Below are 20,767 nucleotides of genomic sequence, written 5' to 3'. Positions count from 1 at the left end.
GGACTCTATTTTTACTATAGCTGGTAAAATGATCATAGCTATATCGCGGTACTCATTGTTTTCACAATTAAGAGAATTGGAATTGTGTGGATGTGGTGCTGTCTTTGTCGAGAACGAGTATTTGCACCTCTCGAAATTGGTGGAGTGTCTTTTTATCTGATCGTAATTTAAGCAGCGGACTATTTAAACTGACTCTTTTGTGCTAATTTGGGTCTTTGAGTTGATTTGCTATGATGAGATCATGATACTGACATGTCTGACGATGTCCTTGCGCTCTGAGCTGTCAACAGAACTCTCTAAGAACAACGCAAAAAATGCATGAGGTATGGTTACTCACCAAAAGAAGCAGTTTTCAGTTTTGTTTTTAATTTGCAGTGAAGTGATGACGAGTCTGTTTTTGGTCTCCACGTAGTTTTTGTGCGGACCAGGGTGAGCTTACGAACCGAGGGGATTTACGGTGATGTTTAATTGCTCTCGTAGAGAAGCAATTATTGTAAACGTGTGCGTCTTTTTTATGCAAAATTTTTGCTTGACCGTTTTGACTTTTCGAGTGACTTTTACGCTCTTGACTTTTTTAGTTTTGCGTAATCTAAAATTCCCCCTCAATCACAATTTCAAGCAGCTGAACTCGATTGGCGGCAATTTAATACTCAAAGTCAAATGAAAAGTGTGCCGAATCTGGTGCCATTTTCTCCTTAAACCTAATACTGGTATATATTAACCTCTAATGCGGTTGTTGAAGCCCACTATTGAACTTCTTAGTCCCATTTACCCCCCCCCCCGACTGAAGCAGGCTGCAATTGATTAGAGCTCCCACTAGTCGTTCGACAGCAATTGTTCCGACGTTTAGTCCGTTATGTTGTTTTTATGAATCGAAGAGGAGTATTGGCGGAGCGTCCTTTTTTGATCGGTAATTTAAACAAGAGGAACAGAGAGTGGTTTCCTTTTCATGAAGACTTCTCAAAGGATCACAAAAAAGTAGGTGTCACTAAGAATGTTGCCGCTAAGCAAGTGAAATTTATTTTCGTGTTTTGCTTATTTTAGCCAGATGATATCTTTTATTCATTGCGGGTGTCAGCCTCTCAACGGCTGTTTTTAGGCGCTCTTCTTTTACAGTTCAAAGAATTTAAATTGAATTGGGGCTCTGTCTTTTTCGACTCGAAGATGAGTATTGGTGCAGCATTTTTAAACGGTCTTTTGTTGGCCTGTATTTGAAACAGGAAGTGAACTGCGTGAAAATAAAGTGTTTAGTTCGAATTGCTGAAGAAATTTGAAAAGCACAGAGAAGGTTGGTTTTTTGTTCATATCACGTTTTCGAGACAGAGAGAGAGAGAGATCGAGCGAGCGAGATTTTTTGATCGTGTGCGGCTTTTTCCAAGTATTCTTTTAGCTTTAATTCCAATGTTGAGTCAATTGCTTATCTCTCAATTATCTTAAGTAATGATACTGCGTTTGGTAGCATTTTTGACCATCTGAACCTAATATTACACTTTATCAACTTCGATCTGTTTTACCATTTTGCCCTGTTTAAGCAGCTTCTTTAGCAGTTTTTGTGTTCTCCAATTTTTGATAGCTTTGGGATTTTTGTGGTTAAAATTATTTTTTCCTGCAGTTTGTGCTGTCTTACTTTTTGAGTGATAATGATTGTGAGCTCTTGTTGCTGAAATTTGAGCTAGTTTTTGCAAATTTTAAATATTTTCTGGCTATATCTGATGTAATGCTTCCATTACTGGAAGCTCCCATTACTTTTTGCCTATTTCTGATGTAATGGTTTTTCTTGATCAATTCTCAGTTAATGGCTCTTATGTTTGTGCTGCTAATATGAAGCTACCCGTGGAGGCTAGATATTGCACTTTTCACTCAATTAATTTTCTGTTTTTTTGTCATGTTTGCAATTTTAGTTTTTGTTTACTTTTCCTCTGTCGAGTATTGGTTGACTAATCTAACAGATAGAGTTTAAATTTTCTGCCGAATAATAATATTCGCAAAGATATCCTGGACAGAGCACTTTTCAATGAAATGGTTATAATTTTTTTTCATGTTTTTGTTCTATGCAATTTGCATTTTTTGGGTTACTCTGCCAATAATTGGGTGGCCGAGTGATCTAGCGGTGTCCGCGAATCGGCAATTTAGCATTTTGTAGAGAATTATTATAGAAGTTGTATAGAGAATTATATTTTGTTTTGTCATTTGTCATCTCCTTTCCGCGATTTTTTTCTTGAACCGATTTTTTGTCTGCCCATTGGTATTATTTTGTTGCAAATTACATGTATTGCAATGTATTTTGCCTAGAGTTTTTTTTGGAGTCATTAACTTAATAAATTTGCGACTCAAGTATATTTTATAGGTTTATTCTTTGCGAGTATATTAGTTTGTGTCCGTTACTTTTCTCTTGTTTTCCTGTTTTTTTTCAAAGTGTTTGGTATAATTATGAAGCAGCTGCAGTAGGTCTGTGAGGATAGTCAGCTTTTTCTTCAAAATGTTTCTGGAATACTTTCAGCTATTTTTAAGATCTGTTCACGCCTTTTGAAGTCAAATTGGAGTAGTGGTTTCGGTCACTCCTTAACAGAAATTGAAATTGAAAAGCGAGGGTTTTTTTTTGTGTGAGGTTTTTTATGGATAATTTTTTTTTCGGTTAATCGCTAGTGGTTTTTGTTCACGTGCGGTAATTTGACAATTTTTGTTTTGATTTTTTTTCCAGTAGAATTTTTTCTAAATAGTTTTCTATAATTTTTTAAAATTCGGACCAAATCATTTTTAGAGGTCAATTTTAAAAACTGTTACAGGAAAAGAGTTAGTATTGTCTGATTTTGAGATTTCTTATTGCTACCTATTTAAGGCTTCTTTATTAAAATTATGATTAAAATTTTTTCCTTAAATACAAATCAAATCAGGTATTGTCATTATTTGTTTGCTGGTTTTTTAAAGCATTTTTTGAAGATCATACTGCTTTTTTTAATAAAAGTTCTCAAGTTTTCATTCATTTTTTTGTGGTATTTACTAACTTTTATATTTGGTAAGCCATAGAATAATTATTGACAAATTTAGTTGGTACATGTAATGGGACAGATTTTCATTTATCTTGCTAATAATTTTTTAGTTTCTGGTGTAATTTGCTTGGAATTGTCGGGCTTTTCAGTTTTCTTTTGTTTAATATATAGTTTAATCCGTTGGAGCAGTGAAAAGCAACTATTTGAGAACTGAGCGGATTATTTGTTATTGAGATGAAACCTTGCTCGGCATATTGTTGGTGAATAACATTCGGGAAATAACATTCGGGATTTTGAACATAGTTTGAACATAGTTTCTTTAGGGATGTTTTTATTTTTTCCGATTTCAGTGTCTGGCTAAGCTCTTTCTCTTGGCTGTGAAAATTAAATAACTGTAAAGTCAGTTTTGTTAAATAGCACACGTTTCTGAACGTGAGCTTTCGTAATTTAATTGTAATTGGAAAATGAATTTTGGGGGGTTTTCCGTTCCTCGTAGGAAAAATCGGCATTTAGATAGCAGTTGGTGTCAAATGTTGGAGTTTTTTATGCAAGTTTGGAGAAATTTTAATGGTTTTGGGTGAATTTGATGGTTTTCAAATACTTTGTTCTTGTATTTCCTTGATGCCAAATTGTTAGTTTAGTGTTCTAGAGTTGAACACTAGTCTGAAACTTTGAGCAGTCTTGAACTTTGAGCAGCGTTCGTTAAAAAATTAATTTTTGTTCTGCAAATTGGTTTCATAGGGTTTTTCGAAATTTTTTGTTTTTCAGTTCAATTTTTTCTAACTTCAAACTTAAAGTACAGTGAAGGAACAATGTTTGAACACGAATTTTATTTGTGCTGAGTTGATTTCTTTTTGCTGCCTTTTCGAGTCGTTTGATCGAGTTTGCAATTTGCTTTCGTCGTCTCTTGCTAGTTTTTTTCATGTTCTAGTATTTTGTTTGAATGAACATTCTTCAAATTGTTTTTCGGATGCTGTTCAACTAAGTTTTTTTATAATCCAAAGGATCTTTGCATTGTCTTTTTCTTTTTTGAGATTCTCACATTTTCATTTTTTCAATCTCCATAAACTCGAATTGAACAAAGTAAATATATGTAAACAAAATAAGTAAATATAATAGGCCGTCAAATTAAAGTGGTGATCTCAGTCATACTGGAGTAGTAAAGAGAGAAAAATAGCGGGCATCTTTAATGCAATTTTCTTCTAATGTTGAATGAGAATTTCGTGTTTAAGTGAATTTTGGTTTTTTCAGTGATTTTTTGGAGGTGCTGCAATTTGACTTCTTACTTCAGATGAACCAGCTTATTCAATGTTTTCAATTCATAACTTAAGGTTTTTAGGACTTTATGACTATATTTCAATAAAATATTGATGCGTTTTTGAGTTTTGCACCTTATTATTTTTGCGCTGACTTTTTACTTAGTATCAACGCAGGCAGATCCCATCGCTGTTCTGATGAAATGTTAATAGTCCAATAATTTTAGTTTTAGCTAATTGTGATTTTAACTGTAACTATTTTTTTTTTCAAAAAATTGTCAGTGCTTTTTTTCGGGGATTTTTTCAAACTGCTTTTTTCTTTGATTATGCATGTGTTATCTGTTGTACGTTTTTGAGTATAAAAACTGTTAATATTCGGAGATTTTGATGTTCTGGTCATTAGTTGATTATATTTTTTAGATTTTAATTTATTACATGCCCTGTTATGTTTTGTTTCGTCGCCTGAGGTTTCTGTGTACAATTTGGTCTCAACGGAATGCTATTTTGATAATAAATGACTAACCTGACCAAGATGTGCTCTGCGCCTTCACAATAAGTTCAATTAAAGTATTTCATATTTTGCTGTTAATTTCTTTTATTGCTTTGTAAAGACTTTTCCATCTTCTTCATCGAGACTTCTTTTTTCTCGAAGTTTCTACATCCAGGTTTTACATCGGTTAATGATTTTTAAAATCTATTTGTCCATCGGGTTCACCATAAATTGCCAAACGACGGTAATAACACGGATTTCCAATGGATTTAAACATTGTTTCGTGCGAATGTTTTCTTTTTTATTAGACTTGAAGAAGATTTTGACCTAAAATTTTTATTTCGATTTGGGTTTTCAATGCGATTTTTTGGCGAATTTAACCATTTAAAAGCTTTTATCCTTCCTTAGAGAAGCTATATTTAATCATTTTCAACAATTTGTCAAATTTTGCTCTTAAGTGCTGCGATACGAAGTGAACAGAAACTCTTGTCCGACAAAAATTTTCGGGTACCAAAATTCTTTCAGTCTTGTTTGGTTTTCAAAGTCAACAGGACAATCATTGTGATCCATCTATAGTGGAGTGATAAGAACCAAAATAGCACCGATGAGTGTCCCCCCAATTTTTCCTGTCTTTTCCGATTGCTGTCAAATTTTTATTTTGGTTTTGTTCCGCAAATTGCTCTTCTGGTTTTGTTCCTGAAAAAGTGTTAAGCTAATTTAATCAGAGAAAAAAAGAGACGTCAATGTTTATTGGCATGGATATAAGGAAAAAGCGGATTTTATTTGACGATAGATAACCTGATTGTTTTTTGTTTGCTTTTACTATTTCGCAATAAAATTTTTTAAATAGAAATTTTGAAATTTATTTTTTTTCTGATGAAATGCATTTTTCAGAGATGAAGTAAGATGCGCAGCTTTCTGATTGTGTCTCTACAACTATGGGATGTGATAGTCTCACTCAGTGATTTGTAAGTAGTACAGTTTCCGAGGTGCCATAAAACTGCTATAACCGAGTTTTTTTTATTAAGATTCATGCTGTTCTCAAAACTTAAGTATTTGTCTTATCATGTCTGTATTTCTATCGCAACTGATATGATATCGTTAACAAAGAGGCTCAGTAGTGTGCAATCGCATATAAGGTCCCGAAGCCGCTCATCCACAATTTTGGTGTAATTGTCCACCAAATGAGGAACAGATAGAAAAACCCAAAAATTCAAGTATTTTTCAAAAATATTGGTGTATGAACGCAAAGATAGCCTCCAAAGCAAAGCAAGTAAAAAAATAAGGCATTATATTGATGAGATATGCCAATATTAAGAAAGCGAGTTAAGACAAATAGCAAAATCAAGCAACAACAAGAAACATTAATTACATCAAAAAGTTTATATCCGTTTTAAAAAACAAAACTTAATAACAAAGTCAACGTAGCGTCAGATAAAACTGAAACTAAAAAAAATAACTTGTAATTCACCAGAAAAGATATTAGACCAGTCCATAATGAGGCTTGGTAACAATTGGACAAAAAGAATTAAAACAGTGAAATTAAAAAATTCGGTTTTAAAAAACATTTATTTTCAAAGTAATGAAAACGATTTGAAATCATCTGAAAGGGCCCCATAGGTTAACGATTACCAATGCTTCTGTAGAAGGGCATTAAGACCTGTTGTTCAATTTTTTATATGGCTAGAAAAGATAACCAAAAAGACAACAAACACAAATTCAACCAAAAGTTGCCAGAATACGCGGTCGAAGCCGTAAAGCCGTAATTTGGCCCTCAAAATATGTTCGGTTGCGTCATCTTTGAACACTGATAATGTAGTTTGTGACTTTTCATTAAGGGGGCTAGGTAACAAGTTGACAAAAAAGAAAAAAGGGGCAAAAGTAAGTAATACTTTTGTTTTCTTTTTCGAAACAAAATTTCTTCCAAAGTCATGAAAGCGATTAATTACAAACTGAAAAAATTAAATAGGTTCGTTTATTCGTCAAACGGAAGCCCTTGAGACCTGAAATATCCAGAATTTGTCCTATGTCTACAAAAAGAACGTGAAATATGACAAAAATTAAAAAATAGTTTCTTTTTGTGAATTACCCGTGTCTAAGCCAATAAGGTCTTAACGAATTCTTTAAAAACATTAGATATTGTGACAGCAATCCATTTTGACACCTTACATTCACACCAGTAATGTTATGTTTGACCTGTAATTAACGAGACTAGGTAACAATTCGCAATTTTCTTCTTTTGTCTATTTATTGTCTATTAAGTGAAAAAGTGTTTTAAAAAAAATTGTTTGCAAAGTCTTGAAAGCCAGCAGCTATATACTGAAATCAGAATATTGCCTCATTTATTCTTTCATGAAGAGCCAAAGACACCTGTCATTATACAGGAAATTTTATACGACTGAAATGACAAAGTATAAAAAACAGTTAGACAAAATTAAAAAATTCAAGTAATTTCTTCAAGAAAGTAGTGCCGAAGCCGTCAGAATCGTAATCTATATCTTTAGGGATTTTAATATTTTCAACTGTGACTCATTTTGAGCGCCAATAATTTGAACTGTCAATCATTGATCATGGGACGAAAACTAGAAAACGTGAAAAATGGGCAAATTTTTTAAAATAAAAAAATGTGAAATCTAGTAGTATCAAAGCCAGAAAACCACATCTTTAGAGGTGAGACCGCAATATATAATGAAATTTAAGAAAAAAGAAGAATTTTTTTTGCTGACACGAAGCCACCAGTTGACCAAAAAAGAGAAAAAATATAGGCAAAGTTAAATAAGAAATTATTTATTTAAAAATCAAATATTTTTAAGTCAAAACGACCATAAGATCTTGGCTTTTAAAAGTCAAAACTAGACGCATTAGTTTGGAGCTGCTTAGGAAGCCAGTTGGAACTATCATATCTGAGCTTTGATTTGAAATGTTCTGTTCTTTAATTAATATAATAAAGGTAGATTTTTTTTAAAAAAAGACCAACTGATTTTAATCCGGATTCTTTTTGGATTGTAACCATCCAAGATTGGTCCAAAACTAGCCCCGTTAATGCTGTTTGACCATTATTTTTTCGCATGTATGAGGATATAGATAATTTTTTAGATTGAAAATCAAAAATAAATGCGTTTTTGATAATCAATGGATAAAATTAGCAAAGAACGGCAAAGTTTTATTTACAGAGCACTCTCAACGGAAGTTCAAGTAGGAATAACCCTCTTTTGAGTCCAGAAAGATAATGTTAAAGGTGTTTGGGCGTGTACTTCCGGCAAATTTAATCAAAGTAGACTAAAGAAGCTTATTTCGTGCTGTTTTTGACCAAATAGGCTGAATTTCGAAACTTTTAGCCAGAATTTTTGATACAAAAACATAAATAATAATAGTCGACATTGTTTTTCGTCTTTAAAAATAAAATCAACAACACTGTTCTACAAAATTTTAACAAAATTTCGCAAAATTGTCGAACTTTTGGGCAAAAATTCCGGAAAATGTGAACTAAAACAAAGGAATTCACTCTACTGTTCTCAGAAGTTTAAACCTTAGAGAATTGCTGTCTTTCCCATTTTAGACCCCTCCCACAAATTTATTGCCTTCATTTTGATATAATTACTTTTATCTGAGAGGATGCTGTAGGTTCAATGATCACTGAGTGGGTGGCTATAATTGAGAAGACCCAAATTGTTAGCTCCTTCTAAATTTCAGTTCAGTTAGTGGTAAAGTATGCTGAACCAGATAATTTCGTAGAGGCGGCGTTGCTAGGATTGTTGTACAGAGCATTACATTAATACGTTTTCCCAATTTTTCTCGATTTTCAAGAGATTTTTCACTGATTGGCATTTAGATTTTATATACTTTAAAATTGATTGGAAAGTTATACTGTATCCGTTATTGGTTCATTGTGCTATTTATGGCAAAATCTATATTGAGCGCATTCAAATTCGCTTTGTAAGTGATCCTTACAAAAGTTTTGTATAGTTTACTTTTGACTCTGACTGCGAAAACATTTTTTTGAAAGTTCATCCCCCAAAGATGTGTTGGATCTACTTCTTTGAAACGGGGAACCCGCAGATCACAGTAGCTTTTACTCGAATTAATGGGTTCCTGAAAAGTTGCTTATTTTCAAATTTTCGATAGATAAAAAAATGTTGGTACTCAACTTTTCCTTTACTTATAATAATTAATAATAATTGAATTCGTCTTGAACAATTAAAATTACAAAAATTAACATCGATAGGTATATACATAGTCAAGACTGGACTAGCCGGAAAGCCTGCTAAGGCTTGTTGAAGGCAGCCCAAGAGCATTTGATTCAATTTTATTTATCACAAAAATTAAACTTTATTTTTAAAGTTAACATGAAAATTGAACAAAATATGAAACATCATGAGGATGAAGATAAACAGAGAAAACTAAAAATAAAACGAGAAAAAAAACAGATTAAGGTTAAATAAATTCTATTTCAACGATGCAGTCCAGGACAGCCTCAAGCCCGCGTGAGACACCTCCCAGCGCAATGAGGATGAGTAGTCTAAGTACAGTTCTTGAATGATAAGAATCACCTTCGAGTGCTCATTAAAGGCCCTACAACAGTAGTTAGTTCCATACCTTGAGCACTGAAAGGCATCTCACACAAGCAAGAAGCTGTCCTAGACTGCAAAATCACAACAATATGATAGAGGCAATTTGATAATACTTGGATTAGTTCTTATTTAAAGATAATATTTGCCAGCTCTAGGTTCCCTATTATGAAATTATCACGGAAGTCGAGTAAATATGCGTTTTTTGAATTTTCAATTTTAAAGCTTGGCTGGATTTCTATGTTTGCTTTTTTCAACAGGTTCGCAAGACAAGTTGTCCTAAATTCTACAGAGAGTTGTTTCGTTTTGCATTTGTTTATTGGCAGAGAGTTGATCCCTCTTTCTTTTGCTCTGGTTACATAGCACTTTCCACATTGTGAGATTTCTTTTTTTTAACCACTGGTTTGAACAACTCGTATATGTGTAAATCAAACACCGATGCAATTTTTAATTTCTCCAGTTTATCAGAAATGCTGTCACTATACCTTTTACGAAAAGCTATTCTAAAAAACCGTTTTTGACTTTTGTGAATTACATAGAGATTGCTTTTCTTCACGCAACCATATATAAGAATCCCATATTGCAAGACCGGTTTTACATACGTTTTATAATAACTTATAAGCTGATTAATTGTCATTACGTCACGTAACTTATAGACAATTGCGCAGAATTTATCTTTTTTCCGTATATACTCAATGTGTTGTCTGAAAGAACGTTTGTTATCCAACCATATTCCTAAATATTTGCAAGAATCCACACTTATTAAAAATTCATCGGAAAATTTTAGTGAGATGTCGTCTTTAGCAATGCAAAGTCTGAGCAATTTAGATTTCGTAGCCTTTACAGTTACTTTGTTGTATTTCATCCAATGATCAACTCTTTCGATATCTTTCTGAAACTCCTCGTTGCTTGCAAGTGGATTTTTTACTATTGCTGTATCATCAGCAAAGTGTGTTACTGACAAATTGAAAACAGCATGCGGCAGATCGTTGATATATATCAAAAACAGTAGTGGACCTAAAACTGAGCCCTGGGGAGACACATTTGACCTGGCGTGTTGTACTCACAGTGTTATTATGTATATAATGATACCTCTCTGACAAGTACTTTTTGAGCAGGCAAAAGTTACAACCTCCAATTCCGTAGTTCTCAAATTTTCCTAGTAAAATAGTGATCAACCCTATCAAATGCTTTTTGCAGATCAAGTAAAAGCATCAGTGGATCTTTTTTCAGATTTTTCATATTTCTGATCTCTTCAACTAACCTAGGAGCGGCATCTACAGTGTTGAATTTAGACCTAAATCCAAACTGATTAGCATTGAGCAATTCAAAATGTTCAGAATTAATCATTCTGTTATAGATAATACGTTCAAACACTTTTGCTAATGATGGGAGTAATGAAATTGGTCTGTAATTTCCATACTCATTTACGTTACCATCTTTGTGGAGGGTATTTACTTTTGCAACTTTAAATTCGTCCGGGAAAATTCCAGTTATAACACAGTTATTGAACACATTAATTAGTGGTTCACTTATAGGAGGACAACAAAGTTTTAACCTTTTGGAGGATATACAATCGTGACCATAGCTGTTTTTACTTTGCATGTTTATAATTACGTTTTCCACCTCATTATATTTAATTTCACTTAAAAACAAAGATTGTGGTTGCCTTTCTCTAAGTACTTTTTCTACTTTTTCAATTTTTGGCTTTCAGTTCTGTGCCAATGTGTGCAAAAAATTTATTCATATCATTTGCGTAATTTGAGTCAAAATTATCCGGCAAAATCAGCTTTGTTTTTGATCCAATTATATTATTGATGGTAGTATGATTTTGTTTTGGGTCTGCATTTTCCAACTTAGTTCTCCAGTAAGCTCGATATGCTTTACGAGATGGCGCATTACATTTATTCCTTGAAATCTTAAACTGTTCTAAGTTGTCTATTGTCGGATTTTTAATATATATTTTGTAGAGCTCATTCTTTTTTTACTTGATGCACGCAGTACTTGATTTGTTACCCCGTTCTTACGCGCCCTTTTGATTTTTGTAAGTGGACAAAATCTGTCGAAACAATAGGTAATTACCTCATTAAGTTTTACGATTGCTGTATTGGTATCGGTATCACTAAACGCGATATTCCTTACCTTTTGGCTCATTAGAAACTCCAGTCTTAACCTATTATCAAGGTTAATAAAAACCTTTAGATTTCTTGTGAAGAAACTGCGTTCATTTTCTTTTAATAATTTCGGAAGCATCAGAACACATTCACACAAACAATTATCGGCTGGTCCAATACTATAGTTCTTGGCTCTCTTTCTTAAAACATTACCCCATATATGGTCTATACAGCTTGCAGAAGTTGATGTTTCTCGGCTTTGACTTCGTTGCGACAGTAAATTCATACCGAAGGATGTAAATATGTCGGATAACCCCCTATACTCCTGGTTGTCTCTTAAGAGATCAATATTAAAATCTCCTGCAATTATTTGTTTTCTCGAAAAATTATGCTCCTCTAGAAACTTCTCCAAGATATTAAAAAAACCATCAATGGACACGGAGGGTGACCGATACAAAACTGTGAAAGTAATTTGTTGACCATTTTCAGTAGAAATATCAATGCTTAAAATCTCTGCGTCCGAGTGTTCTTTAAAACTTCTTACTTTGAGCTTGTCAGATACATAAACTCCTACACTTCCTCCTCATGATCCGCGGCACCGTGAGAAGAACTTATAACCACAAGAGAAAAAATGTTTTCGTTTTCAGACCTGTTAGCCAAGTCTCCGTAATGGCGATTATATCTGGTTTATTAGTGAGTTGCTCAATGCATGCTTCTAGATTAATAAAGTTTTTCCTTAGAGAACATACATTAGTTGTAACACAAATGACAGCCTCAGAAGAACTATTGTGTTAATTAGACGAAATGGTGGAAAAGGTAGGTTAAGATGAAGTGAGGTGATATCTGAGACTGCCAAGCATTACGAATCAATAGAAACTTGAATTTTAAACCGGACAAATTTGCTCTAACGATCTCAAACACAACGTCCATAGGACCAAATTGTTTTGCGTAGTTCCAAGTGCTTTTCAGTAATGAAGCAGGTCCTTTGAGCAAAAGTTGTTGGGATAGCTTCAATGATAGAGGAGATATATGCAAATTAAAATCTCCATCAAGTTACGCTTGATCTCCTTTTAGTACCTCACATCCTGTATCCCCACCTACCCTCATTCATATCTGTATCACAACCAAGTCGACACACGGAATATAGTGCCTTTTTCGACGTTCTTAAATTTTTGGTTTCGAAGAGTTAATTTTGGTGTGAGATAATTTAAGTCGTTAATGACAAAGGCTATTAAATGATCCGCAAAAACAATTGTTTGGTCCGAACTCACCACAAATAACTCTTGTCAGAAATCTCTTTTGATTCAAAGCTTTAAATAAAAATGGATACGACCCCAGGATAGAAGAATAATAAAGCTGTAGGTCAGTCGTTAATTTCTTTTATTTTAGGTTTTATGAAAATAAAAAAAATCCTTATCTGCAATATTTAAAAATCTTTATCCACAACGATTTTGTTTGTAAAGGTATGCTATCCGTTATCGGCTCATTGTGCCATTTATTGCATTATCTATATTGAGCACATTCAAATCACTTTGGAAGTGACCTTTACAAAACTTTTGCGAGGTTCTCTTTTCACTTTAACTTCTAAATCATGTTTTTGAAAAATCATCCCCCAAAGATTTGTTGGATCTACTTTTTTGAAACGGGGAAACAGCAGATCACTGTAGCTTTTACTCGAATTAAGGGGTTCCTGAAAAGTTACTTATTTTCAAATATTCAATAGATAAAATAAATGTGGGTACTCAACTTTTCCTTTACTTGAATTTTAAACTGGACAATTTTATTCTAAAGACTTCAAACACAATGTCCATGGAACCAAATTGTTTCGCGTAGTTCCAAATGCTTTTCACGAATAAAGCAGGTCCTTTAAGCAAAAAATGTTGGGCTAGCTTCAATGATAGAGGAGATATATGCAAATTAAAATCTCCATCAAGTTACGGTTGATCTCCTTTTAGTACCTCACATCCTGTATCCCCACATACCCTCATTCAAATCTTTATCACAATCAAGTTGACACACGGGTTATAGTGCTTTTTCGACTTTCCTTCGATTTTGGGTTTCGAAGAGTTAAGTTTGGTGTGAGATAATTTAAGTCGTTAATCACAAAGGCTGTTAAATGATCCGCAAAAACAGTTTGGTCCGAGCTCACCGCAAATAACTCTTGTCAGAAATCTCTTTTGATTCAAAGCTTTAAATAAAATGGGATCCGTACCCAGCTTAGAAAATAATAAATCTCTCTGTCAGTCATTAATTTCTTTTATTTTAGATTTTATGAAAATAAAAAAAATCCTTATCTGCAATATTTAAAAATCTTTATCCACAACGATTTTGTTTGTAAAGGCATGCTATCCGTTATCGGCCCATTGTGCATTTATTGCATTATCTATATTGAGCACAATCAAAGCACTTTGGAAGTGACCTTTACAAAAGTTTTGCGAGGTTCTCTTTTCACTTTAACTTCTAAAACATTTTTTTAAAAAAAAATCATCCCCCAAGGATTTGTTGGATCTACTTCTTGGAAACGGGAAACCAGCAGATCACAGTAGCTTTTACTCGAATTAATGGGTTCCTGAAAGGTTGCCTATTTTCAAATATTCCATAGATAAAAAAATGTGGGTACTCAACTTTTCCTTTACTTGAATTTTAAAATGGACAATTTTATTCTAAAGACTTCAAACACAATGTCCATGGAACCAAATTGTTTCGCGTAGTTCCAAATGCTTTTCACGAATAAAGCAGGTCCTTTAAGCAAAAAATGTTGGGATAGCTTCAATGATAGAAGAGATATATGCAAATTAAAATCTCCATCAAGTTACGGTTGATCTCCTTTTAGTACCTCACATCCTGTATCCCCACATACCCTCATTCATATCTTTATCACAACCAAGTTGACACACGGGTTATAGTGCCTTTTTCGACTTTCCTTCGATTTTGGGTTTCGAAGAGTTAAGTTTGGTGTGAGATAATTTAAGTCTCAAACACAATGTCCATGGGACCAATTTTTTTACCCAGTTCCAATTGTTTTTCAGGAAAAAGGCAGGTCCTTTAAGGAAAAATTGTTGGGATAGATTCAATGATAGATGAGATATATGCAAATTAAAATCTCCAAGTTACGCTTGATCTCCTTATAGTACCTCACACCCTGTATCCCCACATACCCTCATTCATATCTTTATCACAACCAAGTAGACACACCGGTTATAGTGAGCTTTTTGACTTTCCTTCTGTTTTCGGTTTTTGAAGAGTTAAGTTTTGTGTGAGATAGTTTAAGTTAATCAGAAAGGCTATTAAATGATCCGCAAAAACAGTTTGGTCCGAGCTCACCACAGATAACTCTTGTCAGAAATCTCTTTTGATCCAAAGCTTTAAAAAATGGATCCCACCCCAGCTTAGAAAAATAATAAAGCTGTCAGTCAGTCGTTAATTTTTTTTATTTTAGATTTAATGAAAATAAAAAAATCCTTATCTGCAATATTTAAAAATCTTTATCCGCAACGATTTTGTTTGTAAAGATATACTATCCGTTATTGGCTCATTAAGCCATTTATAGCATTTTCTATATTGAGAACAATCAAATCACTTTGGAAGTGATCTTTACAAAATCTTTGCGAGGTTCTCTTTTCACTTTAACTTCTAAAACTTTTTTTTTGAAAAATCATCCCCCAAAGATTTGTTGGATCTACTTCCTTGAAACGGGGAACCAGCAGAACACAGTAGTTTTTACCCAAATTAATTGGTTCCTGAAAAGTTGCTTATTTTCAAATATTCCATAGATAAAAAAATGTGGGTACTCAACATTTCCTTAACTTGAATTTTATACCGCACAATTTTGCTCTTAAGATTTCAAACACAATTTCCATAGGACCAAATTTTTTCGCCTAGTTCTAAATTTTCAGGAATAAGGCAGGTCCTAAGCAAAAATTGTTGGGATAGATTCAATGATAGTTGAGATATATGCAAATTAAAATCTCCAAGTTACGCTTGATCTCCTTTTAGTACCTCACATCCTGTATCCCCACATACCAGTATTCATATCTTTATCACACCCCAGAGCCTTTATCAACTTCCCTTTGTTTTTTGGTTTCGAAGAGACGACAATTTTGGTGTAAGATAGTTTATGTTAATCGCAAATGTTATTAAATGATCCTTGAAAACAATTAAGTTTGGTCCGAACTCACCACTGATAACTCTTGTCAGAAACCTCTCTTGATCCAAAGCTTTAAAAAAATTGGATCCCACCCCAGCTTAGAAAAATAATAAACCTGTCACTCAGTCGTTATTTTTTTTTTATTTTAGATTTAATGAAAATAAAAAAAAAATCCTTATCTGCAATATTTAAAAATCTTTATCGGCAACGTTTTTGTTTGTAAAGGTATACTATCCGTTATTGGCTCATTGCGTCATTTATAGCATTACCTATATTGACAACAATCAAATCACTTTGGAAGTGATCTGTACAAAATCTTTGCGAGGTTCTCTTTTCACTTTAACTTCTAAAACTTTTTTTTGAAAAATCATCCCCCAAAGATTTGTTGGATCTATTTCTTTGAAACGGGGAACCGGCAAATCACAGTACCTTTTACTCAAATTAATGGGTTCCTGAAAAGTTGCCTTTTAAATATTCCATAGATTAAAAAGATGTGGGTACTCAACTTCTCCTTTACTTGAATTTTAAACTGGACAGTTTTGCTCTAAAGATCTCAAACACAATTTCCATGGGACCAAATTGTTTCGCGTAGTTCCAAATGCTTTTCAGGGATAAATCATGTCCTTTAAGCAAAAATTGTTGTGATAGCTTCAATGATATAGAGGAGATATATGCAAATTAAGATCTCCAAGTTACGCTTGATCTCCTTTTAGTACCTCACATCCTGTATCCCCACATACCCTCATTCATATCTTTATCACAAACAAGTCGACACACGGTTTATAGTGCCTTTTTCGACTTTCCTTCGATTTTGGGTTTCGAAGAGATAAGTTTCGTGTGAGATAGTTTAAGTCGTTAATCACAAAGGCTGTTAAATTATCCGCAAAAACAGTTTGGTCCGAGCTCACCACAGATAACTCTTGTCAGAAATTTCTTTTGATTCAAAGCTTTATATAAAATTAGATCCGACCCCAGCTTAGAAAAATAATAAAGCTCTCTGTCAGTCGTTAATTTCTTTTATTTTAGATTTAATGAAAACAAAAAAAAATCCTTATCTGCGATATTTATAAATCTTTGTCCGCAACAGTTTTGTCTGTAAAGGTATACTATATGTTATTGGCTCATTGTGCCATTTATTGCATTATCTATATTGAGCACATTCAAATCACTTTGGAAGTGACCTTTACAAAACTTTTGCGAGGTTCTCTTTTCACTTTAACTTCTAAACAATTTTTTTGAAAAATCATCCCCCAAAGATTTGTTGGATCTAATTCTTTGAAACGGGGAACCAGCAGATCGCAGTAGCTTTTACTCGAATTAATGGGTTCCTGAAAAGTTGCTTACTTTCAAATATTCCATAGATAAAAAAAAATGTGGGTACTCAACTTTTCCTTCACTTGAATTTTATACCGGACAATTTTGCTCTAAAGATTTCAAGCACAATATCCATTGGACCATTTTTTTGCCTAGTTCCAATTGCTTTTCAGGAATAAGGCAGGTCCTTTAAGAAAAAATTGTTGGGATAGATTCAATGATAGATGAGATATATGCAAATTCAAGTCTCCATCAAGTTACTCTTGATCTCCTTTTAGTACCTCACACCCTGTATCCCCACATACCCTCATTCATATCTTTATCACAACCAAGTAGACACACCGGTTATAGTGAGCTTTTTGACTTTCCTTCTGTTTGCGGTTTTTGAAGACTTAAGTTTGGTGTGAGATAGTTTAAGTTAATCACAAAGGCTATTAAATGATCCGGAAAAAACAGTCAATTTTGGTCCGAACTCACCTTAGATAACTCTTGTCAGAAATCTTTTTTGATTCAAAGCTCTAAATAAAAATGATTCCGACCACATCTTTGAAAAATAATAAAGCTGTCTCTCAGTCGTTAACTTCTTTTATTTTAGATTTAATGAAAACAAAAAAAAATCCTTATCTGCGATATTTAAAAATCTTTTTCCGCAACGATTTTGTTCGTAAAGGTATACTAACCGTTATTGGCTTATTGTGCCATTTATTGCATTATCTATATTGAGCACAATCAAATCACTTTGGAAGTGATCTTTACAAAACTTTTGCGGGTTTCTCTTTTCACTTTTACTTCTAAAACATTTTTTTGAAAAATCATCCCCCAAAGATTTGCTGGATCTACTTCTTTGAAACGGGGAACCAGCAGATTTATTATTTTCAAATTTTTCATAGATGAAAAAATGTGGGTACTCAGCTTTTTCTATACTTGAATTTTAAAACAGGACATTTTTGCTCAAAGATCTCAAAAGCGACGTCCATTGGATGAAATTTTTTACGTAGTTGGAAATGCTTATCAGAGATAGAGCAAGTCATTTAAGCAGAATTAGTTGGGATAACTTCCCTGATTAGAGGAGATATATGCACTTAAACAAATAGATTTGAAAATTGAAGTGAAATCCCCATCAAATTACGCTTGATCTTCTTTTAGTACCTCACATCCTGTATCCCCACATACCGGTATTCATATCTTTATCACACCCCAGAGCCTTTATCAACTTCCCTTTGTTTTTTGGTTTCGAAGAGACGACAATTTTGGTGTAAGATAGTTTATGTTAATCGCAAATGTTATTAAATGATCCTTGAAAAGAATTAAGTTTGATCCGAACTCACCACAGATAACTCTTGTCAGAAATCTCTTTTGATTTAAAGCTGTAAATAATAATTGTTCCGACCCCAACGTAGTGGGGAGGAACTATATGGTCAGCTGGTTTTTTGTTCAGTCAATTTCAGAATATAAAGGTAAACAGATTTTTTTTTGAATTTTGCGTGTTCTGAGGAGTTCTCGAGGATTATAGTTTTTTAAACATTAGCCTCGTTTCCTTTGTGTTGTTCACTTTCTTGGTAAGTTTTGGTCAATTTTTGATCAATTTTGCTGAAAATATGGTGAATTCGTTAACGAGATTGCTATTGGTCTTACGTTTAATGGTAAGTGAGAGTTGATGAATTGTTTGAACCGACTCTTTAGGCTCAAATAATGGCTAAAAGTTCGAAAACTCCGCATTTTTGTTTTTTTTTTAATGAGAAATGCCGCCAAATATGCTTCTTCAGCTTACTTTGCCCACTTTTTGTTGTTTTTTTGTCGACTTGTAACCTATCTTACATTGTTTATTAGAATTAATGAAAACAAAAGACAACTAAACTGGCACTGCTTTTCGGTTGGTAAATGGAAAGATTTATAAAAATGAATTTATCTTAAGATTTGTTTAAATCAGCAAATGCACATACCGTAATTTCCTCAATGTTCTCTTCAATAGACATCACTCGACAGGTTCTGGCCTAATCGAATGTCTGTGTATTGCTCAATTTATACAGCGTTTTAAAATTCAAATCTAATATACGAGCGGTGCTTAAAAATAGAACAGGACATAGATCCTGGAGTGGCACAATTCCGAACCATATATACAATTTTGGCGGTACTTGAGGAAACATTTCTAACGAGAAAGGAGTTGACAAAAACATAAATTCAAACATTATTTTCTGTGACCTGATTTCTGTACTTGAAGTTCTGTTTTAATCCGTTTGAAGAGTCTAACTCGAGTATTTTATTCGACAGCCCGATTTTTGTCAATTAATTACAACTGTGTTATGAACTGGCTGAAATAAGATTTCAAGTCGTTGCTTGGGTAGGCGTACCTATATACGTGAAATGCGTGTACAGATGACTGATTGGTTTCAGAAGTATGATAACATGAGCTATATGATGATAAGAGCTGGACTTAGGTCGCTTTCTGTACCGGCCAAGTTACAGCTGAACAGAATGGTGAGGACTGGTGTGGATGCTCTGAGAAACAACACTCTGCTTGCAAGCCAGGTTTGTGGCTACTAAATACAATCAAATATTTTAGTTAGTTCACGATTTACTTTAACTTGTGCTCTTTTTAACATTGCATGTGAAATGATTCGCCAAAAGATTCAGTGATTATGTGCTCCAAAATACTATTTCAGTTTTAGCAGCGAGAAGTCCTCGAAATTAATTTAAGCTGCAGACATTTTTAACTAATTCTTTTATGCTATTTTTATTCGAAAAGTTGACTTGCCATGATGAGATTATGATACTGAGATGTCTGACGATGTCCTTGCGCTCTGAGCTGTCAACAACACTGTTTGAGAACAATATGCACGAAGTACAGCTACTCACCCAAATGAAACAGTTTTCTAGGCCAATACCTGTTTCTGTAAAAAATAATTTTTTTATATATGAATTATAATTAACTTGGTTATCATAACTATGGTAATTAATTCAACAGATCAGCAGTTCAATAATTCTAAATTCAACTGTCCATTTCAAATTTGCACGCGTGAAATGTTTGTTTATGTTCTCCCCACTTTGGTCAGGTAAGAATATAAACTCGTGATTGAAGGATTTAACAAATTGTGAATGCAGCTGTACTTTCGATTAGATGTCTTTGAGAAAACTCGTTTCCTTCGGTGATTTCGAAGTTTCGCTGCTGATGTATGAGGACAGAAACTAGTAAAATTATCTGAAGTCCCCACTCATTGGGTGACATTTAAACACAGAAGGGCTCCCCTCTCATGAAGTCAGTCCAATATCACTTGAGGTTAGTGAATTCTTGAACCGGATTTTCTTGACCCTCTGATTGGGCATAGCGGCACAATTGGATGCGACAGTCCCCATTAATTCTGGCTCATAGCCGCGAATCTCTTGCAATCAGCGTTGTAGCTGAGCCACGCATGGCACTTATTGATACCGCTTGAGCGAGGCGACTGAAGGCTACTGATAGGCCTGAGGGCTGGAAACCTCTGTTATCAGATAAAAGAGCTATTCTTTTCAATGTTTTCCTTGTTGTTTCGGATAGTCCGCCAAAAGTTTCTAACGCCAAAGGTATGAAGTGGATACCCATATCGCTGCACTTCTGGTAGTAATGCCCAATCTTTCTGTCTTCTGCTAGGGTTAGAGCAAAACCACATGTCCTCGCCGCATCTGAGATAAGACTGGCTTGCAGTGGGGACGTAATGGTGACGTCTAAGGCTGCGGGTTGTCCTGCTATAAAACTGGGCAAATACACGTCCCCTGGTCTTGAATTATTTTCCGGCAGAAGATGTTTTTGCCCACATACAGGGAAAAGATTGGCCGACGAGCATGCTGTCATTATTGTGTCACGTACTCTGTCATGACGAGAGATAATATCGCCATGCCCGTGACATGAAA

At 33.9% G+C, this 20,767-nt stretch overlaps 1 protein-coding gene across 1 annotated transcript in view; it reads left to right on the top strand.

Annotated features, from left to right (window-relative positions):
* The first annotated feature begins 5,683 nt into the window (after positions 1 to 5,683).
* LOC142336121 (glutarate-semialdehyde dehydrogenase-like) overlaps positions 5,684 to 20,767 on the top strand; it is a 137,052-nt gene continuing 121,968 nt past the window's right edge. Inside the window, exons 1-2 of the mRNA XM_075384672.1 lie at positions 5,684 to 5,704; positions 19,274 to 19,408. Coding sequence (XP_075240787.1) covers positions 19,286 to 19,408 — 123 coding nt within the window. The 5' untranslated portion in view covers positions 5,684 to 5,704; positions 19,274 to 19,285. The remainder of the gene's footprint in view (positions 5,705 to 19,273; positions 19,409 to 20,767) is intronic.

Source organism: Convolutriloba macropyga, chromosome 3, assembly GCF_964194025.1.
Source record: "Convolutriloba macropyga chromosome 3, txConMacr16.3, whole genome shotgun sequence".
NCBI classification, from domain to species: Eukaryota; Metazoa; Xenacoelomorpha; order Acoela; family Convolutidae; genus Convolutriloba; species Convolutriloba macropyga.
This window is presented reverse-complemented; position numbering and strand designations above follow the sequence as displayed.